We start from the raw sequence: 27,973 nt of genomic DNA, 5'->3' as shown, positions 1-27,973 counted from the left end.
GCTTTAGTCCACTGTACTACAGGCTCTTTGTTTTTTAAAACTCTTTTGAAACTTCTACTCCAATGTTTCTCCATTTTGGCGACTTTTAAGATGTGTGGACTTCAACACCCAGAATTCCCCAGCCAGCCATGCTGTTCTAAACAGAATGTTGGCATTGGGAAATTCAACCGTTAGAAAAAAGGTGGCAGTTTGAAGGGAGATGCCGCCTGGTTGTGGCACCAGCAGCCCCTTGGATTTTGAATACTGGTATTTATAGGGGCAAACGGATGTCCGTTCCAAAGCCTCCAGATTTGCTACTGCCGTTGATTCAAGAGGTGAAGCAAACTGAAAATTCAAAGAAAATTCAGAGGACTGGGTGAGTTTTCCTTTCCAATAGCTCAGGGCAACCTCCCAAAAGAATTTGAAACCAATTTATGTGTCCTGCAGATTTTGATAAAAAATAAACAAATTTGTCACCCTCTGAGCAAAACTGATATGATATACTCATTTTTTTTGTAAATTAGGACATTGTAACCCTTATGGCTATATCAGAACATACAGAATAACAGAGTGAGAAGGGACCTTGGAGGTCTTCTAGTCCAACCCCCTACTCAAGCAGGAAACCCTCTTAACATTTCAGAGAAATAGTTGTCCAATCTCTTCTTTAAAATTTCCTCTTTTTTTCCCGAACGCCTTCACTCTGCTAAACAAATAATTCCCTCAACACTGTCAAACTATTTACTAAGTCTGCATTACTATTAATCTTCCCATCGTTCCCACCACCCATCTCCTCCCACTTATGACTGCATGACTGAAATTTTGTTGCTTGTATCATTTGTACCCTATGACTATCATTAAGTGTTGTACCTTATGATTCTTGACGAACGTATCTTGTCTTTTATGTACACTGAGAGCATATGCACCAAAGACAAATTCCTTGTGTGCCCAATCACACTTGGCCAACAAAGAATTCTATTCTATTCTATTCTATTCTATTCTATTCTATTCTATTCTATTCTATTCTATTCTATTCTATTCTATTCTATATCTATGACTATCATTAAGTGTTGTACTTTATGATTCTTAACGAATGTATCTTGTCTTTTATGTACAGAGAGCGTATGCACCAAAGACAAATTCCTTGTGTGTCCAATCACACTTGGCCAACAAAGAATTCTATTCTATTCTATTCTATTCTATTCTATTCTATTCTATTCTATTCTATTCTATTCTATTCTATTCTCTGTAGAAATATTACTTAATGTTTCCTCTCTCTATGATCCTTCCTATTCATTATGTTGGGAGGGTTCATGTATTCACACCAACAAGCACAGGAAGGAAAAATATTTTAAAGGGAAGCTGACCAAAAGTTACAAGACATGAAATAAAATGAAGAGCGTGTTGGCTGCCAAATGGGAAAATAATCAGCTATTTTGTTGAGTGCTTTGCCAATGCAGCTTGCTGTTGAGAGAGTATGAATTTCCCTCAACAAAATTAAAATATTTCGGTGTATTTGTTTGATATATTCGCCAGCAAGCCAGCCTCATCAGCTTGCTGATGCAAATTAAAAAGGAAACACAGATCCTGAACTCTCTGTGTGTGTTTAATAATAATAATGTCAGCGTTCCAGAAAACCCCCGTCAGCCTTGGAAGCCATATTAGGCCGGAAGCTTCAATGCTGCCAAATAAATTATACAAGCAGGTCCTTAACTTACAACGATTTCTTTAGTGACCATTTGAAGTTAAAGCAGCAGTAAAAAGTGGCTTAGGACCATTTTTCACACTTAGAAACATTGCAGCATCCCCTCAGTCACGTGATCAAAATTCGAATGCTTGGCAACTGGCATGTACTTAGGACGGTTGCAGTCTCCCAAGGTCATGCGATTCCCTTTTGCAAACTTTTGCCCAGCAAAGTCCATGCGGAAGCCAGATTCACTTTACAATTTACCAGCTGCAGTGATTTGCTTAATAACTCTGGCAAGAAAGGTCATAAAATGGGGGCAAAATTCACTTAACAGCTGTCTTGCTTAGCAACACAAATGTGGGGGTTCAATTGTGGCCATAAGTCAAGCGCTACTGGTTATGTTACAGGAGAGAGAAATGTCATATTTTCGGCCAGATGATTATAACTGTTGATTATTTCAGCACTGTGAAATCTGAGCAGAGATGGGGTACCTGGTCCAACTTTTTACTTTGGCTGTGTCTCCCCGCATATTACATTAAAGTTCTGGAGACTAAAACATATCAAGAACGGTTGCAGGATTTGGGGATGGCTAGTCTAGAGAAAAGAAGGACTAGGGGTGATATGTGCCCTCAAAACCTTGTTGTTCCGCCAGGCCGGGCTATCAATATAAAGATTTTAATTGGTTTTAAACGTGGGATTTTAAATTTGGGGGTTTTAAAATTGAGCCAATTGTTTAATAATTTTAATAATTTTTAAATTTTGTTTGTCTTTGTGCTTTTAATCAAGCTGTACACCGCCCTGAATCCTTCAGGAGAAGGGTGGTATAGAAAAATAATAATAATAATAATAATAATAATAATAATAATAATAATAATAATAATAATAATATTGGTTAATCTTTAGTGAGATTCACAGCCTTTGAGGCTGGTTAATAGCTCAGCAGCTCGAGTCCTAACCAAGGACCTAGGAACTGTTAAGGTATCGTCGGAGGATGTAAACTGATTATTATTATTATTATTATTATTATTATTATTATTATTATTATTATTTGATATTTGAGGGGCTGCCACAAAGAAGAAGGTGTCAAATTATTCTCCAAAGAACCAGAAGGAAAGACAAGAAACAATGAATGGAAACTAATCAAGGAGAGAAGCAACCTGGAATTAAGGAGAAACTTCCTAACAGTGAGAACAATTAACCAGCGGAACTACTTGCCTCCAGAAGTTGTAGGTGCTCCATCAATGGAGGTTTTGAGCATGGGGCTGGACTAGAAGACCACCAAGGTCCCCCGTCCAGTTCTATTCTGCTTGATTGATATAAACCAGCACCCTCACCATTGCACCATCCTGCCTTTTGCTTTTGAGAGAGTGGGACTGTGCTAAAGCTACCCAAGGTGGCTTCTGGAGCTAAGGGAGGACCAGGGCTCGGAGATCCTAGTTTAAAACCTTCACTGATGCAATATGCTGGCTTCCAACCGAGACCTAACCAGTGTGAAATTAGCAGTCCCTGCTTGCCAATCTCTGCTCCCCCCCTTCCTCGCCTCGGTCTCCCATTTATTATCCTGATTGCTCTCCGAGGAGAAGGAGAACTGAACCACGTTTTCCACGCCTTGAGACTCCCTCAGACCTGGCCAAAAAAATAATAGGGGAAAAACATTTAATGACGCAGGATGACTTGAGTCTCTCTCACTCCCTTCCAGCCCCCCCAAAATAAATACGGCATAAACTGAGTTTGGCAAAAGGAAATCCAAGGAAGAAAATATGAAATAATAATAAATAAATAAAATCCGGACTAAACTGTCACATTCCTTTTTATCTGGGTATTTTAAGGAGCAATGCAACACACTCCTGGGGAAAAGTTTCCTCTTCCAGAGGGGGCCCTTGGTGGTCTCTGAGCTTGGTGGTTTTCTTTTAGGTGTTTCCTAAGCCAACTAGGGAACATCATCAGTGTTAGGAGGGAATTGGGTTTACAAGGAGGAGCAGTAGTGAAATCCAATTTTTTTTTACTACCGGTTCTATGGGTGTGGCTTGGTGGGCGTGGTGTGACTTGGTGGGCGTGGCAGGGGAAGGATACTGCAAAATCTCCATTCCCACCCCACTCCTAGGGGAAGGATATTGCAAAATCCCCATTCCCTCCCCACTCCTAGGGGAAGGATATTGCAAAATCTCCATTTCCACTCCACTCCAGGGGAAGGATATTGCAAAATCCCCATTCCCTCCCCACTCCTGGGGGAAGGATATTGCAAAATCCCCATTCCCAGCCCATTCTGGGGCCAGCCAGAGTTGGTATTTGCCGGTTCTCCGAACTGCTCAAAATTTCTACTATCAGTTCTCCAGAACCTGTCAGAACCTGCTGGATTTCACCCCTGGAGAGGAGGGAAAGGGGAGGAAGAAGGGTGTGGGGTCCTTGGTGCTCTCTGAGCTTGGCGGTTTTCTTGCAGATGTTTTGTTACCCCAAAGTAGGTCATATTATCCATTCTAGCAGCGATGGTGTTACGTAGTTTGAGTCATGAACCGTCTGCTAACATAGATAACAAAGCTCAAAGACAATCAACTTTGAGCAACTAGGATGATTAAAGGCTTGGAGACTAAAACGTATGACAAACGGTTGCAGGAACTGGGTTTGGCTACTCTAGAGAAAAGAAGGAGTAGGGGGGACATGATAGCAGTCTTCCAGTATTTGAGGGGCTGCATCCAATTTTGGTCACCACATTACAAAAAAGATGTTGAAACTTTGGGAAAAGTGATGGGGAAGAACAACTAGGATGATTAAAGGGCTGGAGGCAAAAACATACGAAGAACGGTTGCAGGATTTAGGTTTGGCTAGTCTAAAGAAAAGAAGAATTACGGCTGACATGGTAGCAGTTTTCCATTTAAGGGACTGCCACAAAGAGGGGGGGGGTTCAACTTATTTTTCCAAACCCCAGAAGGCAGGACAAGAAACAAGGGATGGAAACTAATCAAGGAGAGAAGCAACCTGGAATTAAGGAGAAACTTCCTAACATTGAGGACAATCAACCAGTGGAACAGCTTGCCACCAGAAGTTGTGGGTGATCCATCACTGGAAGTATTTAAGAAGAGAATGGACGGTCACTCAATCTAGGGTCTCCTGTTTGAGTAGGGGGTTGGACTAGAAGACCTCCAAAGTCCCTTCCAGCTCTAATCTGATTGAAAAAGCACCAAGGACCCCTCATTTCAAGTCAACTCTGAACTAGAAACGTACTCCTTTCTTGAGTCCTCTTCCTCTTTAAGAGCAAACCCGGCAGGGAGTTCAAAGCAGAACCAATCCTAGAAAAGGAGTTTCTTCTGCAAACGCCAATGCAGGTGTGTTGGGAGAAGGAAGGCAGAGGTGTCCCTCTGAGCAACAGGCAAGGCTCAGCAGAAAGCAGGTGTGTCCTTCCACCCAAGAACCATGGATTGTGGAGATATGGGCTGCTGCAGGAGAGCAGGGCTGGGGTGCTCACCCCAAGAAGGCTACAGAAGAGCAGGGCTGGGGTGCTCACCCCAAGAAGGCTGCAGAAGAGCAGGACTGGGGTGCTCCCCCCAAGAAGTCTACAGGAGAGCAGGACTGGGGTGCTCACCCCAAGAAGGCTACAGAGAGCCAGATGTGGAGAGTCCACAAGAGCAGTAAGTGACACCTTGTGTCTCAAAGGGGTCTCTTCAAAAGACACCTGGGCTGAGGAACAACAAGAAGATGTTTGCTTCTCATCCAAGAAGCTTCATCTCTTGAAAAACACCTTTGAGACAAGTATGATGACCTGGGAGACTGAGAACCTCCATAAACACTTTTGGGGAGCTATTGACTCAAAAAGGGGTCTGTGAAAGGACCGGCTGCCTGCAAAATGGCCAGCGCTCAACCTGTTGGTGCCCCTGTCCTCTGAAGACCAGCAGTTGTTGGCTATAAAAATGAGTAGAGAGAGAGCGTGCAAGAGCCAAGTGTGATGGTGTTGAAGTGAGAGGGATGATGGCTTGTGTTAGTTTGGGAACCTAAAACAGCCTGCAGAAAAACCTGTTGTAAGCATTTGCTCTGCAGTGTTGGCGTCTAGTAGTATGAATACCATTATGGGGTCCTCTATGCTCTCTGAGTTTGCTTGTTTTCTTGCAGATGTTTCATTACCCAACTAGGTAACATTATCAGTGCTAGAAGGGAGGGGGTATGGAGTGAGGAGGAGGAAGAGGAAGAGGAAGAGTAGGAAGACTGTTGAGTCCTTGGTGTTCTCTGAGCTTGCCTGTTTTCTTCCAGACGTTTCATGAACCAACTAGGTAACATCATCAGTGCTAGAAGGGAGTTGGGTTTCCTCTGTTTATCTTTGTATTCCAGCGCTGAGACACAAAAATAGAGAGCAATCAGGCATCTCTTAGACTTCCTAGTCTGCCTTCAAATTGTATGTTAGAATGTGAGGCACTTTTAGATGCTATATACGATATTGGAGTAAGAAGCTGCTGTAACTAGGTAGCATCGTCAGTGTTACTGACTAGCACTGATGATGTTATCTAGCTGGGTCATGAAACATCTGCAAGAAAACCACCAAGCTCAGAGAGCACCAAGGACCCCACAGTCCTCCCCCTCCTGAATGTGTGACTCTTTTGTTTTGTCTCTAGTTCGGGCGCCTACTTTGTCATCCCTCCGAATCCAGCAAAGAGGAAAGAGTTGCAAAGAAGTAAGTTGGTTGGGTTGGGTAGTTTGTTAACCAAGCCTGACACAGTTGTAGGTTTTTGTCTGACCATACGAAGAGGTTTGCCGTATATTTAATATTCCTCGGTTGCTAGAAAGTAAAAACAGTAAAGTTTCCCCTATCCAGTCGTGTCTGACTCTAGACGGAAGTGCTGATCTTTGTTTCTTGGCCAAGGGAGCTGGCATTGTCCAAAGATAATTTCCATGGTCATGTGGCCATCATGGCTATATGCCAAAGGCGCACAAATCACTGTTACCTTCCCATCAAAGTGGTACCTATTTATCTACTCGCATTTGCATGCTTTCGAACTGCTAGGTGGACAGAAGCTGTAAGGCAAGAACGGGAGCTCACCCATTGCATGGCGCTTGGGTCTCAAACCTTAGCTGTCAGCTTTCCAGCTTTCCAGCTCAGCGTCTTTAATTGCTGAGCCAACACACCCCTCCCCATTGCTAGAAGATCTCCAATGAAAAAAAGAGATCGAAAGGTCGGTGGTTCGGCGGTTCGAATCCCTAGTGCCGCATAACGGGGTGAGCTCCCGTTACTTGTCCCAGCTTCTGCCAACCTAGCAGTTCGAAAGCACGTAAAAAATGCAAGTAGAAAAATAGGGACCACCTTTGGTGGGAAGGGAACAGCATTCCATGTTCCTTTGGCATTTAGTCATGCCGGCCACATGACCACGGAGACGTCTTGGACAGCGCTGGCTCTTCGGCTTCGAAACGGAGATGAGCACCGCCCCCTAGAGTCGGGAATGGCTAGCACATATATGTGCGAGGGGAACCTTTATCTTTACCTAAGTCTTGTATGTATATATTTCAGGATTTCTACTGAGTTCTGTTTTACTTCTGTTGTGTTTCAGTTGCTAATAAAGAGCTAGAAAATTGGACAAAATGGAAGGCCCGGCAAAAACCAGGCCCAATCAGCTTGAAACCTCAGAAATTAGGTAAGTCGGGAGGAAATGAACGAGAGATGAAAGTTTCCACATGGAGGTGCATTGTGTTGATTTTTTTTTTTTTTATTGAATCCTGAAAAATTCAGACTGTATTTTGCAGATCGGTTGTTGGAAATGGAAGAGAAACAGTGTTATTTTAAGAAAGTTTACTAGTCTTTTTTTTTTCCTGCCTTCCCTTTTAACTCTGGTTAATGAGGTTTGCATTTTGATACATCTGTGGAATAAAATGTTCGAAGAGTTTGCAAAACGATCTGTGGAATCCGATGAAAGTGGAACGTTAAAAATCTCTCTCTCTCTTTTTTTAAGAAGGATGTCCTGAAAAATAGCAGTATAATTTTTTTAAAAAATATATATATATTTATGGAAATTCAGTACTAATTCAGGATCGATCAAGTCAAGTTGTTAAAGTTAAGATTGCTTTGAAATGGTAGGAAATTATGAAGTAAGTAAGCAGATGCTTTTACGGTAACCCCAGATCGTAACATTGGAATGCCCCAAAATTAGAATGCAATAACAATGAAACAGTAAATCTATAAAATCGAGTGATAGAAGAAATATCAGATATAAAACGGGTACAACAGAATAAAGACAAAACTACCGAAGGATTTCTTTGTTTTTGTTTGTTTTTTAAAACAAAACTTTATTAAACATATAAAAGTAAAATACTATACTATGTATATACAAGATACATATATATTAATACAAATGACAATACATAAAAAGAAAAAGTGACTTTGGTCATACGTCCATTATCTTATTAACGGTGCATATTTGTTAATTATTATTATCATACAAAATTTTTCATTTACTCTCATTTCTGCGAATTATCCAATCATACCACCTATTCCACACTATATAACATTTTGAGTCTACCTTGTCCATTTCAAATGTTAGTTTGTCCATTTCCGTGCAATTATAGATATTTTGGATTATCAATGGATCTGTTGGCAGTTGGTCAGTTTTCCAATATTGGGTGAGCGCCAATCTGGCTGCAGTGACTATGTGTAATATTAAATACTTTATTTCTTTCCTATAGTTTTCTTTAATCATCCCTAATAGGAAAATCTCTGGTTTAAGTTCTATTTTTTCCAATGTTATTTCTATTAGCCAAATTCTTACTTCTTCCCAATACTTCCTAATTTTTGGGCAAAGCCACCAGACGTGGAAGAAAGTACCCTGTGCCTGTTTGCACTTCCAACAAGTTTAGATGTTTAAATTTAAGTTTAAATGAGAGCAAAGCAAACCTAGAAACATGGTTGCCTTGCTAGAAAGGCACATCTGGAAGAAAATAATTCAATTTTTTAAGGATTGAGTTCATCAGCCATTAAAAACCTGACCCTGGTTTCATTGTAAATGGGCTGTGGGCAGTGGTGGGATTCAGCCGGTTCGGGTTGGGTCCTACTCCTGGGTGTCTACATTCTGAGTTCTGCAACATTGCAATGCATGTGGAACTTGCAATTTTTTAAAGCCCGGTGCAGATCTCTGCCTCAGATTTGACCCTCATTATTTTGTGTGTGTGTCAGAGGTGGGTTTCAGCAGGTTCTGACCAGTTCTGGAGAACCGGTTGCGGAAATTTTGAGTAGTTCGGAGAACCCGTAGTAAAAATTCTGACTGGCCCCGCTCCCATCTATTCTCTGCCTCCCAATCCCAGCTGATCAGGAGGAAATGGGGATTTTGCAGTATCCTTCCCCCAGGAGTGGGGATTTTGTAGTAACCTTCCCCTGGAATGGGGAGGGAATGGAGATTTTACAGTATCCTTCCCCTGCCATGTCCACCAAGCCACGCCCACCAAGTCATGCTATGCCCATCAAGCCACACCCACAGAACTGGTAGTAAAAATTCTGACTGGCCCCGCCCCCATCTATTCTCTGCCTCCCGAGTCCCAGCTGATCGGGAGGAAATGGGGATTTTTGCAGTAACCTTCCCCAGGATTGGGGAGGGAATGGAGATTTTGCAATATCTTTTCCGCAGGAGTGGGGAAGGAATGGGGATTTTGCAGTAACCTTCCCCTGGAATGGGGAGGGAATGGAGATTTTACAGTATCCTTCCCCTGCCATGCCCACCATGCCACGCCCGCCAATCCATGCCATGCCCATCAAGCCACACCCACAGAACCAGTAGTAAAAATTTTTGGGTGTGTGTGTTTATTTTGATAAGCTTGGGTATCAATTTAATGTGTCTGTGAATATTGGCTGTTTTAAATCTTTATTTAGGGTGACTTCCGCGTTGCTGCTGTTTTAATATCTCACGTCGTATTTACAGGAGGAAGAGCCACCGAGGCTGAAGTCAGGGAAAAACAGCAATTTGAGTACATCCAATCAAAATACCAGCAAAAGGTCAGTTGAAATGTAGCTGTCGCCTCTCATTCGTTGCACGGAACAAGAAGAGAAATATGTTGTCTAACTTAACCTTTCCATACGCAGGGAGGGAAAAAAATATTCCAGATTGGAGCAAAGAGCAAACATCAAATTGCACTTCGCTTTGTAAAGTTTATGAGTTTACCCCAGGCTCAGAAACTATAAGGTTGTGGTTTTTTTTTTAAAGGAACGGGAAACGAAAACATCTGGATTTCCCCCCCACAACCTAACAATATTATATGTCCATCAATTTTGTTCTTTTGCTTGCCACAATCAAAGAGTTTTCCTCTAGCTAATCTGTTTGGATTAAAACACATTTTTTTGCAAAGCTGCTTTTTTTTTAAAAAAAAAGATTCCGACCATTTAAACAAACAAATACTGTATATTGTTTTAGCCTTGATAGGATAATTCTAATCTTTTCCCCTCTTCTCCGCTGTAATGTTCAGAAAGGGTGGTTCAAAAGTCAAGAAGGACACGCAACATGTGTAGAAAAACATCTGGAAGTTTGATGGCACCTCTGCAGCCATCAACTTTTTTTGCTATGTTCTGTGGACACCCCTGTTCTCCTCCATGTTAATTTGTACAAATCTGTTGTGGTCCACCAGCAGCCTGCAGAGCTGGCAACAGAGTCGGAGAGTGAGGAAGTTGGGGAGGACCATGGGCCAGTCCGGGAGTCTGGGGGAGGCTCGGACAAGGGCTCTGTGTCGGAGGCAGAGAAAGGGCCATCTGGGAGGTACATACTGCCTCCGAAACTTCCAGAGTCGGATCTCAGCGAGGCAGAGGAATAGGGGAGCCTGTTCCCAGTCCATGCATGCGCAGAGCTGCCAAAAGGCAAGAACAATTAAAGCAAAAGGGACGACTCAGGAGTAGGGCTTGGAGATGATTTCCCCCTCCCATAAGACTTAAAAGAGAAGTAAAGTCATGTGGGCCTTTGCAGGAAGCAACGTTGTTAATTCAGTTCAGTTTAAAGCCTGAAGCTCTGTTTGATTCTGGACTCCGTGTGGCTTTGCCAATTAGGTCTTCGGCAGCATGTCAAGGGAGATAAAGATGGGTGATGATTCTGAAGGACATCTCCCAAAGGACTCTTTACAACTATTTGGGACTCATCTGTGAATGAACAGAATTCACAACTGTTGCAATAAAAGCGGTTTTTGGGACTAAAACTGACTCAGGAAGCCTAGGTCAGAACAAAATGAAACATGTAGACCTATAGACAATTCCCAAAATTTGAGACAAATAAATCTTCTCTTTACTAAAACCAGAAACCTGTATACGACACTCACAAACTGCTGTCCTTCCCATGACAAGAACACACTTGAGCTGAATTTTATTTTTGGATAGTCTTCCTTTCTTAACACGGTGGGGTCCTCGCTCTCTGAGCTTGGTTGTCCTCTCGTAGACATTTCATTACCCAACTAGGTAACATCATCAGTGGTAGTGGGGAGTGGGGTTTGTTTGGGCCTCTTGTCTTCTCCCAAAGCTTGTCACAATTGTGTTATAAGAAGCGTCATTTTTTGCAGCATTCAAAATTGGCATTTATGGCGGGTGAATAAGAGCCGGCTTTCTGGATGAGCACGTGCGGTGTCACTCTCTGATTTGATTCATGCACAGCGCACAACCTCGTCAAGAAATGTGGTTTGCTTTTGGCTCAGTCAACCCCCCCCGTGAGGGTTACCCATGTGTGAATCATGCCACCGTGGTTTGTTAAACCAACTGCGGTCAACGGCTGAAACAAAACCTGAGCGCGGTGTGTGAACTTTGGGTATGTAACGTTTGTGTCTTTTGTGTATTCTCTTCCCATGACTTCTGGGTACAGATGAGATCACCGTTGCAACAATTTAGAAATAAGCTGTGATTCACTGGACCGAAGTATGTACTTTTCGGCCCCCGGCTGCTTTTTTTCCAAGATTTTTGAGAAATTTAGGAAAAACGCTTGTTCAATTGTATTTCGGCATATTTTGGCATCATGTCAATGGTGCATAAACTGCACAACCTGTGTTGTTCTAGTACAGGTAATCCTTGACTCACAACAGCAATTTAACAAGCGGTTTTCCCGAACCGGCCTGAACCAGCTGAATCCCACCACTGTTTCCAAGTTACAACAGCACTATAAAAAGGGACTTATGACTGTTTTTCACACTTATGACCGTTGTGACACCCCTCACTTGATTTACATTTGGATGCTTAACAGCTGACTCACATTTATGACGGTTGCAGTGTCCCGGGGTTACGTGATCCCCTTTTGCGACCTTTCTGACCAGCGACGTCAATGGGGAAGTCGGATTCACTTAACAGCCATGTTGCTAATTTAACAACCAACAAATGTGGCAAGACAAGTCATAAAATGGAATATTTACAAATGTCTCACTTAGCAACGTAGGTTTTGGGCTCAATTGTGGCCATAATTCAAGGACTACCTGTCTCTGTCTGTCTCTTGGAGGTAACAAAGCTGTGGGACTTAGATTCACAAAGATGATGTGGAACGGCTAACTTGAGCTAGGGAGTCCTCGACCTGCGACAATAATTGAGCCCAAAATTTATGCTGCTAAGTGAGAGATGGGTTAAGTGGTATTCTCTGAGCAAAAAAGGAGTTGTCGTTTATTAGAGAACCTGCCCACTTGCAGAGGAGGTGAATTGTCCCATTCTTCTGCGGCATCTTCCAAAAGTGAACTTAAAAAAAAATCAATGTTTTTAAGGGTGCCCCTTCTTCTGGTTTCAGCTAAAGAAAGAAGACTACGAGAGAAACAGGAGAGAGGCTGAAGAAGCCGAGATTTTGAAAAAGAAAGCCGTCCAAAGAGTCAAGGTAAGGTAGACTCCATGAGGTGGACGTCGTGGTGTGGACGTGAGCTGCCATTGTCGAACTTGGGCAATAGGACATCTTCTCAGTATAAATTATTTTGGAGCCATGCTGGTGGCCTGATTCACATGAAATGTTTAACCGTGAAAGGCGAAAATTTTTCAGGAGGCAATTGGACTTGGTTGTTTTTTCTTTTGAAGATGTTTCGCTTCTCATCCAAGAAGCTTCTTCGGCTCTGACAGGATCAGAAGTGGTATTCAGCCGGTTCAGGCGAATCAGTAGCGGAAATCGTGGGTGCACATATGCAGAGCGTCCATGATGACGTCCAGGCGGGTGGGCGGAGCTTCCTGCCACCACCACTGTTTTGGCTTGGCTTAAAAGAAGGGACCCCCCTTCGCCTTTGAGGGCTAATTGGGATCTACAATCCAGAAACGATCTGGGATCAAGGCGAAGGAGTAGATAAAGTCCGTTCAAAGATTAAATTGTATTCTATTTAGGTTTAAAGGTGACTGATTGTATTTAGTTCAAATACTCTCTTTTTATTTTTAAAAAATTACCTGGCTCAAAGGCAAATACAGAAGATACATTTTAAAAAAAGAATTCAAGTAGTATTAAGTCTTCTGTCACCTTGTGAGATGGGTGATCAACAAATTTAATAAATTTAACAAAATAATTTTTTTTAAAAAAAAATTAAGATTCCCTAGATAGATAGTAACGTTGCTCTTCTGTCAAACTAAAAACTATGAGTTGGCAGTGATGTTTGGAAGGAGTAGAGCGAAGACATGAGGTGTAAATCATCTAACAAACTACAGTTATTGAAAGAACAAATTATTCTATAGGAAAAGCAAGTCACCTTTAAAAAAAAATGTTATGTTCCTAGCTGCTTTCCCCCCAAAAAAAACTACAGTTATGATTTGTCATTAATCTGGGGATGGAAAGATAAGTAATAAATGATAAAAGCAAATTTTCTTCTTACAGCGTTGTCCAAGGAAGAAATGAACATTTTAAATCTAGGAAAGGGAATGCAATATTAAACTACAGGTTAGCTTTCTCGATCTCGTCTGTGACATACAATTTTTTAAAAAAACTTTCATTCTGAAAAAGAGGCTCAAAAGAGGCTCTTAGGGCAGATTGCAGAGCTCCAAGGAAAAATACAATTGCATTTTGAGGGGGGGCTCATTTTGTTATATTTAGCTTCTGGCCAGTGGTGAAATCCAAATTTTTTTTACTACCGGTTCTGTGGGTGTGGCTTGGTGGGCGTGGCTTGGTGGGCGTGGCAGGGGAAGGATACTGCAAAATCCCCATTCCCACCCCACTCTGGAGCCAGCCAGAGGTGGTATTTGCCGGTTCTCCGAACTACTCAAAATTTCCGCTACCGGTTCTCCAGAACCTGTCAGAACCTGCTGGATTTCACCCCTGATTCTGGCTGACCTGATGCTTTTCTCTCCTAGGCTAATAAACTTGAAGAAAAAAGAAGGGAGCAAGAATGGCAAAGGCAGCAGATGCTCAGGGAAGACCACGCTGCGTAAGTTTTGGGCATCCAAGAAAGCAAACGCTTTCGTCTCAAAGAGGAAGTCAACAGAAGAGACTATTTGTAGCTCAGGGTTGAAATGTCTACGGAGATTCTCCATCATCCAGGTTGTCCCAAAGGTGCTTTTTCAAGAGGTAGACTGGACTTTCTGGTTTTTTTTGAAGACATTTCGCTTCTCATCCAAGAAGCTCCTTGGATGAGAAACGTCTTCAAAGAAAAACCAGACAGTCCAGTCTACCTCTTGAAAAACAAACACCTTTGGGTCAGGGTTGAAAAGTGGGGTCCTTGGTGCTCCCTGAGTTTGGAGGTTTCCTTGCAGACGTTTCATGACCCAACTAGGTAACATCATCAGTGTCAGAAGAGGATGGGGTTTATGGAGAGGAGGAGGAGGATGGATTCCTTTGATGCTATCTGAGTTTGATATTTTCTTGCAGGCGTTTTATTACCAAACTAGAGAATAGCATCAGTGCTAGAAGGGAGGAGGGTTTGTGGAGTAGAGGAAGAAGAGGTCCTTGGTAGTCTCTGAGCTCGGTTGTTTTCTTGCAGAAATTTCATTAACCAAACTAGGTAACAACATCAAAGCTTAGATAATCACCTGATAACATCACCTAGTTTGGGTAAGAGCTGAGGTGGCGCAGTGGTTAGAGTGCAGTACTGCAGCTATTTCAGCTGACTGCTAGTTCAGCAGATCGGCGGATCAAATCTCACCGGCTCAAGGTTGACTCAGCCTTCCATCCTTCCGAGGTGGGTAAAATGAGGACCCAGATTGTTAGGGGGCAATATGCTATTTAGTATACTGTTGATTGTTGTAAGCCGCCCAGAGTCCTCGGAGAGTGGCGGCATAGAAATATGACTAATAATAAAAAATAATAAAAATAATAATAATAATGAAACGTCTGCAAGGAAACAACCAAGCTCAGAGACCACCAAGGACCTCTTCCTTCTGTTTCTCGACTCAGTCCTAAATTCTGCATTTATTTAAACCAGGTTTTTGAAGTCTGCAATCTCCACCCCCACCCCAAAACCCTCTTTAGAGCAGCCTTACTAAACGCAGAAAGACAAACGCAACCTAAACAGAAACGAGACCGGGTTTCCTAGGGTTGGGGGGTGGGGGAGGGAAGAAATGGCAGCCTGTTTTTTTTTTGGTTGTTTGTTTGGTTTTGTTTTGAGAAGCAGGGAGTGGATGATGTGATCCCACAGAGATTTTCCCAGGCTGGCTGATTTTTATGAGTCATGAACCCCCCCCCCCACCGAGAGCATGAATCACATAGTTGGTAAAGAGTTAGTTGGGGTTTTCCCGCCTTTCCTAAATTCTCTTTGGAGCCTCGTAATCTTTGCTCTCCAAACCGTCGTGAAATTGCTCTTGTCGTTGTGATCTCTGCTTCCCCCCCCCCTCCTGCGCTCTTGACGATTGGATCGACGTCAAGTTTTTAACCAGACAAAAGAGAAAACTACAAGGAGTTGTTGGGTTTTTTTTTAAACCTCCTTCTTGACTTCAGTAATTAAGGCCGTTTGGATGCCAGCAAGGGCGCTGGTGTAATTGTTTCCATTAATCTGACTTCCAAACTGGCTTGAAAATAGCCGGAGCAGATTGCCCACACAGATGGGCAGAGTCCGGGACGTCTAGAAAAACGAGGGGCTCATAGTTCATCATTTCTTTAGACTCTGGATTTATGGGGAACCGCTTTTCGAAATCATAAATGAAACCTCGGGCCCCGAAATTGCTTCCGGCAAAACACACTTAATAAGTTAGCAACAAAAGGGAAGGTGCGGGAAATGGCAGAAGCTGCCAACGAGGAAGAAAATGGCCCCGAAACAACGTTAAAAAGTATCAGCGATAAAAATGGCTGATTGGAAAAGTTAATGAGAACTGAAATAAGGGGAGCGGGGGGCATAAAATTCCCATCGATCTTTCCCCATTACTGTGCAAGATTGGATTCCCCCAGCCCTATAGTGTCGAGGAAATATGAAAATAGCGAACTGTACGTAGGGTGAAAGATTTTAGCATCCGATACGGTTCGTCCTCAATTTATGACCACAAAATTTCTGTGGCTAAGCGAGACATGGCTTAGATGAACTTCGCCCCGTTTTGCGACCTTTCTCGCCACGGTTGTTAAGTGAAACACAGCACTTTTTTAAAATTAGTAACTTGGTTGTTAAGTGAACCTCTCTTTCCTATTTGACTTCGATTGTCCAAAGATCACAAAAGGGGGATCACATGATCTCAGGACATTACAACCGTCATAAGTGCAAATCAGTGGCCGAGCGTCTGAATTTTGATCCCAATTGCCTCGTTGTGCCACTATTCGGCCGTTTAACTGTCCCGTTAGACCATAATGAAACGAATACATTATAAGGATTGAGAGTCACAAATCGGATTTAAGTCATCCTGGGGTTTATTGGGCTCTCGTTCAGTCCTCAATTTACGACAGTTCGTTTAGTGACCGTTTACAACAGCAGTGAAAAAAGGGACTTAAAAGGCTTTAACTGACTTAACTTATCTAATTTAACAACTTCAATGATTCACTTAACAACCGTGGCAAGTAAGGTCGTATAATGGGGCAAAACTCACTTAGCAAACGTCTCACCTAATAACAGGAATTTGGGGCTCAATTGTGGCCATAAGTCAAGGATTATCTATATTCAGCAAGCCAGAGTTTTAAAACTCTGTTCCTGGCTTTGATTGGATCGATTTCAGTTCTGCTCAGCACTTATAAAGTTAACACCGATATCTATATATTTTTTTTCTATAATTTTTCCGAAAGTTGGTTTCAGCTGAACAGAATACACTGCAGGGGTGAAATCCAGCAGGTTCTGACAGGTTCTGGAGAACCGGTAGCAGAAATTTTGAGTAGTTTGGAGAAACCAACAAATACCACCTCTGGCTGGCCCCCAGAGTGGGGTGGGAATGGGGATTTTGCAATATCTTTCCCCTGCCACACCCACCAAGCCACGCCCACAGAACCGGTAGTAAAAAAAATTGAATTTCACCACTGATAGAATGAATACCTCATTTGGTCTCGTGACAATCACCTTAAGAAAACCACGTGAAGGCAGAAAGAACTACTTTTAAGTTTGGCATCACATTTCAAGTTCTGAAAACTTGATCTGGCCAATGGGGGGAAACAAAATGAATAAACTCAGATTTATGGAACCATAGTGATTTGTGCACCGCAGTGGCCGGGTTCACATGCGACCTTAAGCCACAACTAAACAAGCTTACGTTTGTAAATTACTGAGGATTAGTCATGCTTTCAACATGACTGTCGAAGTGGCTGGAAACCAGATTAGTGACTTGTTAAGCATCTGTTTTGTGTTTCAACAGCCTGCTCAAAACATCAAGCACTTTTTGCTAGACAAAAGAAATACTAGACATGTATTTATAGCGGTCTGACAAGCTGTATGGTTAACTTTGTAAAATATTAGGATTCCCAATGTTCATTGCAGCAAAATTATATAGTTGGTTGCAAAGACGATGTTTTTCATAACATCCAGATAAGTACCAGATACACTTGAGGTTTTACAATCAACCCCTGGGACAGAAGTTGCCTTCAGAAGTTGTGGGAGCTTCATCACTGGAGGCTTTCGAGAAGAGACTGGACTGCCATCTGTCAGAAATGGTGTAGGGTCTCCTGCTTGGGTGGGTGGGGAGGGGGTTGGACTAGATGTCCTCCAAGGTCCCTTCCAACTCTGTTATTCTGTATGGAAGGATTTATACTCCTTGCAGTCATCCGGTCATTAGCACTCCCTTCTGAGAGTCCTTCAGGCCACTTGGACAGATAAACAGATAAGCCTCCAAGTGGCCTCAACGACCATCTAAAAGGATGCAAATGACCAGCTGTCTGCAAAGGACTGTAAATCCTTCCCTTCCCCACCATCCAGTCAGAGCTGAAGAAGCTTCTTGGGTGAGAAGCGAAATGTCTTCAAAAGAAGAAACAAGGAAGTCCAGTTGCCTCTTGAAAAAAAAAGGGGGGGGGTTTGCTTTTCCAGTTTTGCTCGCTTATGAGAAACATTGAGGGGCTTCAAAAATATTTCCTTTGTCTTGTGAACTTTAGCTGCGGGCAAAGTTCTCCAGATGCATTTGTAGATGAAGGAAAAAAGATGGGAGGAACTCATGTTCGAAGTGTCTCTTCCCCTCACCTAACCCCTAGCTGAGAGCAAATGCCTTTAAACTTTGAAGCATGTTCTTGACTGCCCTTTTCAATCTACGATGCTCTTTGCTAGTTCTTGTCCGTTTCATACCACCAATCTTGATTCCATGGCTCAAATAAATAAAGGGACTTGACTTTTTTTCCCAAGGAAGACCTCTGAAGTCTATTTGTATTCATCCTGCAGAAAAACCACGGAATTCTTAAGCCGGCTAGACTTAAGTCCATCCTGCACGACGTCCTGTCCATCTGGAGGTTGCTGTAGAGCAGGTAAACTTATATAAATATCAACATAGGGGAGCAGCCAAAGTGATTGTAGAAAAGAAACATCACAAGAAGATGTTTTGGGAAGGGGAGGAAGGAAGGAAGGAAGGAAGGAAGGAAGGAAGGAAGGAAGGAAGGAAGGAAGGAGAGAAGGGAAGGGAAGGGAAGGGAAGGGAAGGGAAGGGAAGGGAAGGGAAGGGAAGGGAAGGGAAGGGAAAGAAGGAAGGAAGGAAGGGAAAGGAAGGAAGGGAAAGAAAGGAAGAGGGAAAGAGAGAGGGAAAGAGAGAGAGAGAAAGAGAGAAAGAAAGAGAGAAAGAGGAAGGAAGGAAAGAAGGAAAGAAAGAGAGGGAAAGAAAGAAGGAAAGAAGAAAAGAAAAGGAAGGAAGGAAAGGAAAGAAGGAAAGGGAAGGAAGGAAGGAAGGAAGGGAAAGGAAGGAAGGGAAAGGAAGGAAGGGAAAGGAAGAAAGGAAGGGAAAGGAAGGAAGGGAAAGGAAGGAAGGAAGGGAAAGGAAGGAAGGGAAAGAAAGGAAGAGGGAAAGAGAGGGAAAGAGAGAGAGAGAGAGAGAGAAAAAAGGAAAGGAAGTAAGGAAAGAAGGAAAAAGGAAAGAAAGAAGGAAGGAAGGAAAGGAAAGAAGGAAAGGGAAGGAAGGAAGGAAGGAAAGAAAGAGAAAGAAAGAAAGAAAGAAAGAAAGAAAGAAAGAAAGAAAGAAAGAAAGAAAGAAAGAAAGGAAGGGAAAAGAAAGGAAGGAAGAAGTAGTTCTCTTCCTTTTTCTTGCAGGCGAAAGAAACTGAGTTGACAATATGAAAGCTAGAAATAGGTTTAAGCAAATAAAGGAAAGATATACAGTACAGGTACTTCTGGAATAAGGACCAGGTGAGCCTTTCTGTTTAAACAAGGGTTACCTGCAAAATGTTGCTTAAGTGTCGAATCTATCCTTCGAATCTCCAATGCAGGTAGTCCTTGACTTAAGACCACAATTGAGCCCCAATTTTCTGCTGCTAAGCGAGGCATTTGTTAAGTGAGCTAACGACCGTCTCTGCTAACTTAAGCAAATGCACTGATTCACTTAACAAGTGTGGCAAGAGAAGTCGTAAAATGGGACAAACCTCAGACTTAACCAATGTCTCGCTTAGCAGCAAAAATCTTGGTCTCCATTGCAGTCGTAAGTCAAGGACCGCCTGTATCTTAGATAGGAAGGAGAGAAGCGACTTAAGCAAACTTTAGCAGGTATCCATGGTTTAACCGGAAAGGCTCACCTGGTCCTCATTCAACATCTGACCTCTGCGTCCTTCTCCTTTGCTACAGGCGAGAAGCTGCGCGTCCAAGCGGACCCAAAGACAAGAAGAAGACAGGAGGTGAAGGAAGAACAACGGAGGAAGGTAAAGAATTAAGGCGCTATTTTCACATCTGGAAAAATGTCATATTCATGTGGAATAACTGGCCCCTTGCTAGCCAGGAATTCCTTTTGTTCCACAGGCAGTCCTCGAGTTACAACCACAGTTGTGCCCCAGATTTCCACTGCTAAGCGAGGCAGAGGTTAAGGGAGGTTTGCCCCCCATTTTACGACGTTTCCTGTTAAGGGAACCACTACAGTTGTCAAGTCAATAACACGGTTGTTGGGTGAATGTGGCTATTAAGCGATTTCAGGGGTTCTCGGCCAACTGCTTTTATTGACTTCCTAGAAAACTTTTTTTTTTTAAATCATTTATTATATTTATATACTGTCCATTTTCCTAATAAGACAACACACTGATTCTCTCTCTTTCTCAATCTCTCTCTCTCTCTCTCCCTCTCTCTCTCTCCCTCTATCCTCCTATCCCTCTCTCTCTCCCTCCCCCTCTCTTCCCCTCTCCTTCTCTCTCTCTCTCTGTCTGCCTGTCTCTCTCTCTCTCTTTCTCTCTCTCTCCCTCTCTCTCTCTCCCTCTATCCTCCTATCCCTCTCTCTCTCCTTCCCTCTCTCCTCCCCCTCTCCCCCTCTCTCCTTCTCTCTGTCTCTCTCTGTCTCTTTCTCTCTCCCTCCCTCTCCTCCCTCTCTCCTTCTCCCTCCCTCCTTCTCTCCCTCTATCTTCCTCTCTCTCCCTCTCTCCCTCCCCTTTCTCTCTCCCCTTCCTCTCTCCTTCTTCCTCCCTCCTTCTTTCCTTCTGTCCCTCTTTCCCTCTCCCTCCCCCTCTCTTCTTCTCTCTCCCCCTCCCCCTCTCTTCCTCTTTCTCCCTCTCCTTCCCTCTTCCTCCATCCCTCCCTCTCTCTTCCTCTCTCCCCTTCCTCTCTCCTTCTCCCTCCCTCCTTCTTTCTTTCTGTCCCTCTCACCCTCTCTCTTCCTCTCTCTTCTTCTCCCTCTCTCTATCTCTCTCTCTCTTTCTCTCGTAACTTACAATATGACCAAGAAAAAACAAGGACGACTAGGGGAAAAAGATGAAATAAAGAACAAGAAAAAAAATTAAAGAGCTAGTCCAAGATGGCAGCCTCGATAACAAACCCAACAACAAGTCATCCAAGAGCAAAATTCTCTTTTGGGCTGCATCCCTGAAAGCCTTTCTTTCTTCCTGAAGAACAAAGTTGTGTAACGAAAGTTGTTGGGGTTTTTTTTTTTTTTTTGTTCTGTTTTTCTCACCATCCTCCAATTTAGCAGAAGAGAAGATTATGGGTTCCTGTGACCACGGGGATGCTGCAACGGTCCCAAGTGTGAAAAAAATGGTCTCATCACTTTTTTCAGTGCCGTCGTAACTTTGATGGTCACTAAATGGACTGTTGTAAGTCGAGGACTTCCTGTGGTCAGTCTTGTACCTTGTTTCTTGTGATTGTCCCAACCATCAATCGGAGGCCATCCCAGATGCAACATTTGACCAGGGGTCCCCAAACTTGGCAGCTATGCTGGCTGGAGAATTCTGGGAGTTGAAGTCCACAAGTCTTAAAGCTGCCAAGTTTGAAGACTTCTGGTTTAGACTGTCAATGGACAACCTCAACATAGATTTTATGTTGACTCTCTCGCACGGAAAGCTTGAGGGTTTTTTTTTATTCAGCTACCTAAAGACTTAAAACTTCACATTAGTCTTGAGGCTCAGCTTCTGAAAATGAAATCCCCAGCTCAGGGATCGGTCCTGCATCTGGTTTTGCAATCTCAAAATCTTCGAAGAGGTTTTACTAACATTCCTTTCCCCCTTGTCTGTTTCTAAAGGGGAAATAATGTATTTCTGGGCGAACTCGAAAAGCGTAGTCAGACAGACCCTTTAATCCATGTTTCCAAAACACTGGCTTCGCATTCTGACATCTGGGAGAGGTAACCGCTTCGTTTTCCAAAATCCTGAAGAATGAAAACAATGCATTTTATAGATGGATGGATGGATCGATCGATGGATGGATGGATGGATAGACAGACAGACAGACAGACAGAGACAGAGTGATGGACAGAGGCAGAGAGAGACGGAGAGGGGAGAGGGAGAGAGAGAGATGGAGAGAGACACAGAGACAGAGGGAGACAGGGAGAGGGGAGAGACAGAGAGGGAGAGAGAAAGACGGAGAGAGAGATAGAGGGAGACAGAGAGAGACGGAGACAGAGAGAGAAAGAGAGACACAGAGAGGCAGAAACAGAGAGACAGAGACAGAGAGACAGAGAGAGACAGAGAGAGAGACACACACACAGAGAGAGACACAGAGAGGCAGAAACAGAGAGACAGAGACCGAGAGAGACAGACACAGACACAGACACAGGGACAGAGAGAGAGAGACAGAGAGACAGAGACAGACAGAGAAACAGAGAGACAGAGAGAAACACAGAGAGAGACAGAGAGAGACACAGACAGAGAGAGACAGAGAAACAGAGACAGACAGAGAAACAGAGAGACAGAGAGAAACACAGAGAGAGACAGAGACAGAGACAGAGACAGAGAGAGACAGACAGACAGAGAGACAGAGACAGACAGAGAAACAGAGAGACAGAGAGAAACACAGAGAGAGACAGAGAGAGAGAGACAGACAGAGACACAGACAGAGACACACAGAGACAGAGAGAGAGACAGAGAGACAGACAGACAGACAGACAGACAGACAGACAGACATTCACCGCAGGATCTGAGTAGGTTCTTAGTGGCATTCAGAGTCTGTTAAGGGCCTCCAGCCATCCAAACGGATGGATATATATTCAACCGTCACTTCTGAACGTGAAGAAAATCAGGATTTTTATCTTTAACCCAAAATGTCAGCTGCAGACTCTAGATTGCCTCGAACAGACAGCTTTTATCCTCCCTCCTTTATACCAGAGCAGAAAAGGATCGTGGAAAAATGTTTTTTTTTTTTAATCTACGGAGGCAGAAAAGGTTGCTCCTATGTAAGCGATGCAGGCTCAGTTCAGAGGCGTTTATGAAATATTTAAAAGACGGCCACTTTGGGAAACCTTCAGATGTTCCTTGGAAAAAAGAAAGAAAAAAAAAAGCATCATTTTAAGATCTCCATTTGCCTGTAATTCTCGAAAAATGGATGTTTCCGTGATGTCTTTATATACAAAAGCAGCTGGGCTTGCTCACAGCACCTTCTAATTGTTTAATCTAAATTGCAGCCTTGAATTCGTATCCTCTCCTAAAAGGAAAAAAAAGAGGGGGTTTTTTTGAGCCTATTTACTCAAAAGTAAACTTTTTTCTGATGGGGAAATGTAGAGTTGTCTACAAGCAGTCCTTAATTAACAAACACAATTGAGCCCAATATTTCTGTTGTTAAGGAAGATGTGTTGTTTTTTTTAAACCTTTATTGTTAAAAAAAAATTGGACATGGTGGAACTGTCTTGGCGATATCTCCACCATACAAAATGTAACATAAGTTCCTTATATCTTCAATATACATGATTACTTACTAATTCTATACACATACTTAACTTCTTTTACAAGCTTACAAATACATAAAGGAGATGTTTGTTAGCTGAGTTTCATCCCGTTGGACGACGTGTCGTGCCTCATCGTTGTTAAGTGAATTATTGTCATTGATAAGTTAGTAACCTGGTTATTGAGTGAATCTGGCTCCCACCGTGGACTTTGCTCGTCAGAAAGTCTCATGATTTATGACCCAGGAGACTGCGACAGTCATAAATAGGAGCCAGTTGCCAAGTGTCCAAATTTGGATCACATGACCAGAGGGAAGCTGCAAAGGTGGTAACTGTGAAAAAAATGGTCATAAGTCGCGTTTTTCAGGGCGTTGAACTAAACGAACGGTTGTAAGTCAAGGACGGTAGTCTGCCTGCTCTACTTCATTTCTGTGGGGACCTCGCTGCTCTCTGAGCTTGGTTGTTTTCTTGGAGACTTTTCATGACCCAACTAGGTAACATCATCAGTCCTAGAAGGGAATTGGTTTTATAGGGAGGAGGAGGAGGAGGAAGAGGAGAAGGAGGAGGAGGAGGAGGAGGAGGAGGAGGAGGAGGAGGAGGAGGAGGAGGAGGAGGAGGAGGAGGAGGAAGAAGAAGAAGAAGAAGAAGAAGAAGAAGAAGAAGAAGAAGAAGAAGAAGAAGAAGAAGAAGAAGAAGAGGAGGAGGAGGAGGAGGAGGAGGAGGAGGAGGAGGAGGAGGAGGAGGAGGAGGAGGAGGAGGAGGAGGAGGAGGAGGAGGAGGAGGAGGCCATGCCATGCCTCCTGCTCATGGCAACTTGAAAGCTTTGCAAGTTGACACCCGCGCAGCGAACCAGTAGTAACAAAATGTGAAACCCACCGCTGGTCAGTAAGTGAACTGTTGTAAGCCGAGGACTTCCTGTAATTGCAGAGATAAGAAGTATAAAAATAGGGGACTTGCCAGGAAACGGGAGACCACTCTAGGAAAGCTAGGCGAAATAGGCCTTTAAGTAAAGGAAAAAATAAATAAAAGAGAGATGAAAGGTATTCCCTCAGAAAAGGAATTCGATCTCTGTCCTTTCAGGGAAGAGATTCAGGCCGTGGTCCTCACCCAGCTGTATTAATCATGATTGCAACCCCTCTTTTGAAGTTTGGCCCATCCTCTTTTCTTCTTCTTTTGAGAGCGTGACGACCTTGAGTACTTAGTAAATCAAAAGTAAGGGTATAAATGGAAAGGATAAATTATGCATGAGCCTAAGTATCAGCTCTGGGGACAGTAAGAGGTTCTTCAGCGAACCTTTTTTTATCCTCGCTCGTCCCATTGACAGAGAATAGAGTGGTGCGTTGGCCTAGAGGTGGAGCTCTCGCCTCACAATCCGGAGGCTGTGAGTTCGATCCTAGGTAGAGACAGATATTTCTCTCTCTGGGCACAAGGAGAATATATCTGCTGAACAAAACTCCGCATTGGCGACAGGAAGGGCATCCGGCCATTAAAAGCTCTGCGACCTCCATTTAGTTGCCCCAACTCCACCCCGCAAGGGATTATGGAGTTGTTGAAAGAAAATGATGATCCCATTGACGGAAAAAGTTCTTCATCACCGGACATCTAAAACGCCCCAAATTCTCAACGACGAATGGGAAATGACAATAGTAAGGGACGTGGCTTTAATACTAAGGACAGTTTTTCCCCTCCCATGCCATCACTCTGCTAAGCAACTAATTCCCACAACACTGTCAAACTATTTCCTAAGGCTGAATTACTATTATTCTTCTCATCCTTCCTAGTACCTATCTCCTTTTCTACTTACGACTATAACTTTGGGGCTTGTACATTACGATTGATATTGTTTTATTTCGATTCCGAGTATGATTTGATTGCTTACTTACTATGGCTAAGTATTGTATCTTATGATTCATGATGAATGTGATGACTATGATCATGATGTATCACTTCTAGCTTTTATGTACACTGAGAGCTTATGCACCGAAGACAAATTCAAATTGTGTATCCAATCACACTTGGCCAATAAAGAATTCTATTCTATTCTATTCTATTCTATTCTATTCTATTCTATTCTATTCTATTCTATTCTATTCTATTCTATTCTACTCTACTCTACTCTACTCTACTCTACTCTACTCTACTCTATGCTACTTTACTCTTGAGGAGCACTCGGAGGCTCCAACTGATGCAGAATGCAGCCGCGCGGGTACTTATGGGGGCGACATGGCGCTCCCACGTGACACCTCTCCTGCGCGAGCTGCATTGGCTTCCAGTGGTCTTCCGGGTGCGCTTCAAGGTATTGGTTCTCATCTTCAAAGTGTTCCATGGCTTAGGGCCCAGTTATTTACGAGACCACCTTCTGCCACCGATAACCTCCCACCGGCCAATACGCTCCCACAGAGAGGACCTCCTCAGGGTGCCGTCGGTCAGGCAATGTCGACTAGTGACCCCCCAGGGAAGTGACCTCTGGAATAAGGTACCCCCAGGGTTACGACTAATCCCGGACCTCCGGACCTTCCGCCAGGCTCTGAAGATTTTTTTATTTCAGCAATCCGGGCTGGGTTAAAAATCTTTTAATTGGTGAATTTTATGGGTAAGGGGTTTTAAATTGGGGGAAGCCAATATAAATTTAATTTTGTTTTTATAGTAGTTTAATGTTTATATTGTATGTTTTTTAATTTTGGCTGTTCACCGCCTCGAGTCCTTCGGGAGAGGGGGCGGTATAAAAATTTAAATAAATAAATAAATAAATAAATAAATAAATAAATAAATAAATAAATAAATAAATAAATAAATAATACATACATACATACATACATACATACATACATACATACATACATACATACTCTACTCTATTCTATTCTACTCTTATTCTATACTCTACTCTACTCTTATTTTATTTTCTAAAATGTCAAGGCCCAGAATTGCAAAGAGTCTCCCTGAACTGCGAGAAAGGGAACATATACATTTAATTAATACAGATGTGTCTAAATATCTTCTTTCTCGGGGCAACCATATCCTATATCTTAGAATTTATATTGAACGTTTTCCATTGAATTGCCTGCTACAATCGGGAAGGTGACATAAACAATTTTTAATTTACTGTAGCTGCATTTCTTTTCCCCTCAGAGGTAGCTTCGGCATAAAATAGTAACATGGGAATTCAATTCTGGACCAAATGGGATTGATTTAATTTCAAGGGGTTGAATGCCGTTTAATGGATACTATTGGTTCACCTCCAACCGATTGGTTTGTGGGGTTTTACAGTGTTAAATGTCATCTTGAAAAGGGCTGTTTCCTACAGAGCAAATATTTTAAAGTGTCCTGATATGGAATACAGTTATCCCATGGGAAAGATGGGCGGCCAATAAATTTTACAAATTAAGTAAGTATTTTTATTTCCACAGGTGCCTGGCTATTTTAAGTGACATAAAACAATACTGAATCTGAAAAGGTACGTCTTCTGTCAAACGGAGCTACATTTGCCTTAAACTCATGTCAGTGTTAATTTAAAAACAAAAACAAAACCTTTGAAATAGTTAATAATAAATTGACATTTATTTCCAGATATCAGGATGAGAAGGTTCATTCAGGATGGGATAGGGACAGGGATGATAAGGATAAGGATAAGGGGAGGGGACAAAGGACAGGACAGGAGAGGAGAGGGCAAGAGAGAAGACAGGACAGGATAGGATAGGAGACAGGACAGGACAGGACAAAGGAAAGGAGAGGAGAGGAGAGGAGACAGGAAAGGACAAAGGACAGGACAGGACAGGACACAGGACAGTTCGGAGAACCGGTAGTGGAAATTTTGAGTAGTTCGGAGAACCGGCAAATACCACCTTTGGCTGGCCCCAGAGTGGGGAGGGAATGGGGATTTTGCAGTATCCTTCCCCTGCCACGGCCACCAAGCCACACCACTCCCACCAAGCCACGCCCACAGAACCGGTAGTAAAAAAATTTGGATTTCACCACTGGTCTTATACTCCGAAAAATATGGTACTTTAGAAAACTGGAACTACGCCCCAAACAGAGGTTATTTTTGTGGCTATTTTTAGTGTAACATTAATTCCGATTTTGTTTTACAGGATTCAAAGCCCACAGAAGCTTCTCTTGAGGAAAATCGGAAGTCCAGTTTTTTAAAAAATTTCTCCCTTCTGACTCGGTCCATTTCCTTACTGGGCCATGCCTCTGATTGTCTCTTTCACTTTAGAAATATTTCAAATGCTCAGTGATGCTGTGTGTGTGTTTTGATGTCCTTTCCCCGTTCCGCCTTTTCTGTCTCGCTTCAACCTTCCTTTTCTTTCTTAGGCTGAATCTAATCTGTACAGACAATAGTAACTTATTTTACTGCTTTAACCCGTAAGCCATCACCGCTGTTTTAATAATGTGTGGCTGAAGGAGAAAATATTTTTCATCCCATGTAGAGAAGCTGATTTTAATGGAAATTGGGGAAAGGGGGGGAGGGTGTTTCTAAAATTGGGGAAGGGTTCTGAAATATCATCAATAAAAATTTGAAATCGTGCGTGGGATCCAGGTCTCTTTCAAGAATCAAATCAACTGTACAGGAAGCAGAAACCTGAAAGCTGTCCACAAAGTCTTAAAGCTGCCAGGTTTGAAGACCTCTGCCTTAACCCACGTGGCAAGAGAAGTCATAAAACGGGACCAACTCATTTTCATTTTTTCACTTTCATTTTATTAAATTTGTATACCGCCCTACTCCCGAAGGACTCAGGGCGGTGAACAGGCACAAAATAAAACACATAAATACAAAA

At 42.8% G+C, this 27,973-nt stretch overlaps 1 protein-coding gene across 1 annotated transcript; it reads left to right on the top strand.

Moving 5' to 3' along the window:
- The first annotated feature begins 149 nt into the window (after nucleotides 1-149).
- EPSTI1 (epithelial stromal interaction 1) lies at nucleotides 150-27,723 on the top strand. The gene is made up of 10 exons (XM_087871584.1): nucleotides 150-355; nucleotides 6,265-6,323; nucleotides 7,195-7,278; nucleotides 9,550-9,623; nucleotides 12,364-12,447; nucleotides 13,893-13,966; nucleotides 18,308-18,390; nucleotides 19,691-19,764; nucleotides 26,606-26,652; nucleotides 27,287-27,723. The coding sequence occupies exons 1-9, from the start codon at nucleotides 267-269 to the stop codon at nucleotides 26,624-26,626; spliced, it is 642 nt and encodes a 213-aa protein (XP_087727710.1). The 5' UTR covers nucleotides 150-266; the 3' UTR covers nucleotides 26,627-26,652; nucleotides 27,287-27,723.
- The last annotated feature ends 250 nt before the right edge of the window (nucleotides 27,724-27,973 follow it).

This window comes from Pantherophis guttatus, chromosome 5 (genome assembly GCF_059756535.1).
Source record: "Pantherophis guttatus breed Tessera chromosome 5, ASM5975653v1, whole genome shotgun sequence".
Taxonomy (NCBI): domain Eukaryota; kingdom Metazoa; phylum Chordata; class Lepidosauria; order Squamata; family Colubridae; genus Pantherophis; species Pantherophis guttatus.
This window is presented reverse-complemented; position numbering and strand designations above follow the sequence as displayed.

Bases quoted from the DNA above. Each gene is read 5' to 3' on its own strand.
- EPSTI1 (XM_087871584.1), top strand. From the start codon at position 267: ATGTCCGTTCCAAAGCCTCCAGATTTGCTACTGCCGTTGATTCAAGAG. The intron at 9,624-12,363 runs GTCAGTTGAAAT...TTCTGGTTTCAG, and splicing joins AATCAAAATACCAGCAAAAG to CTAAAGAAAGAAGACTACGA. The intron at 13,967-18,307 runs GTAAGTTTTGGG...TTCATCCTGCAG, and splicing joins CTCAGGGAAGACCACGCTGC to AAAAACCACGGAATTCTTAA.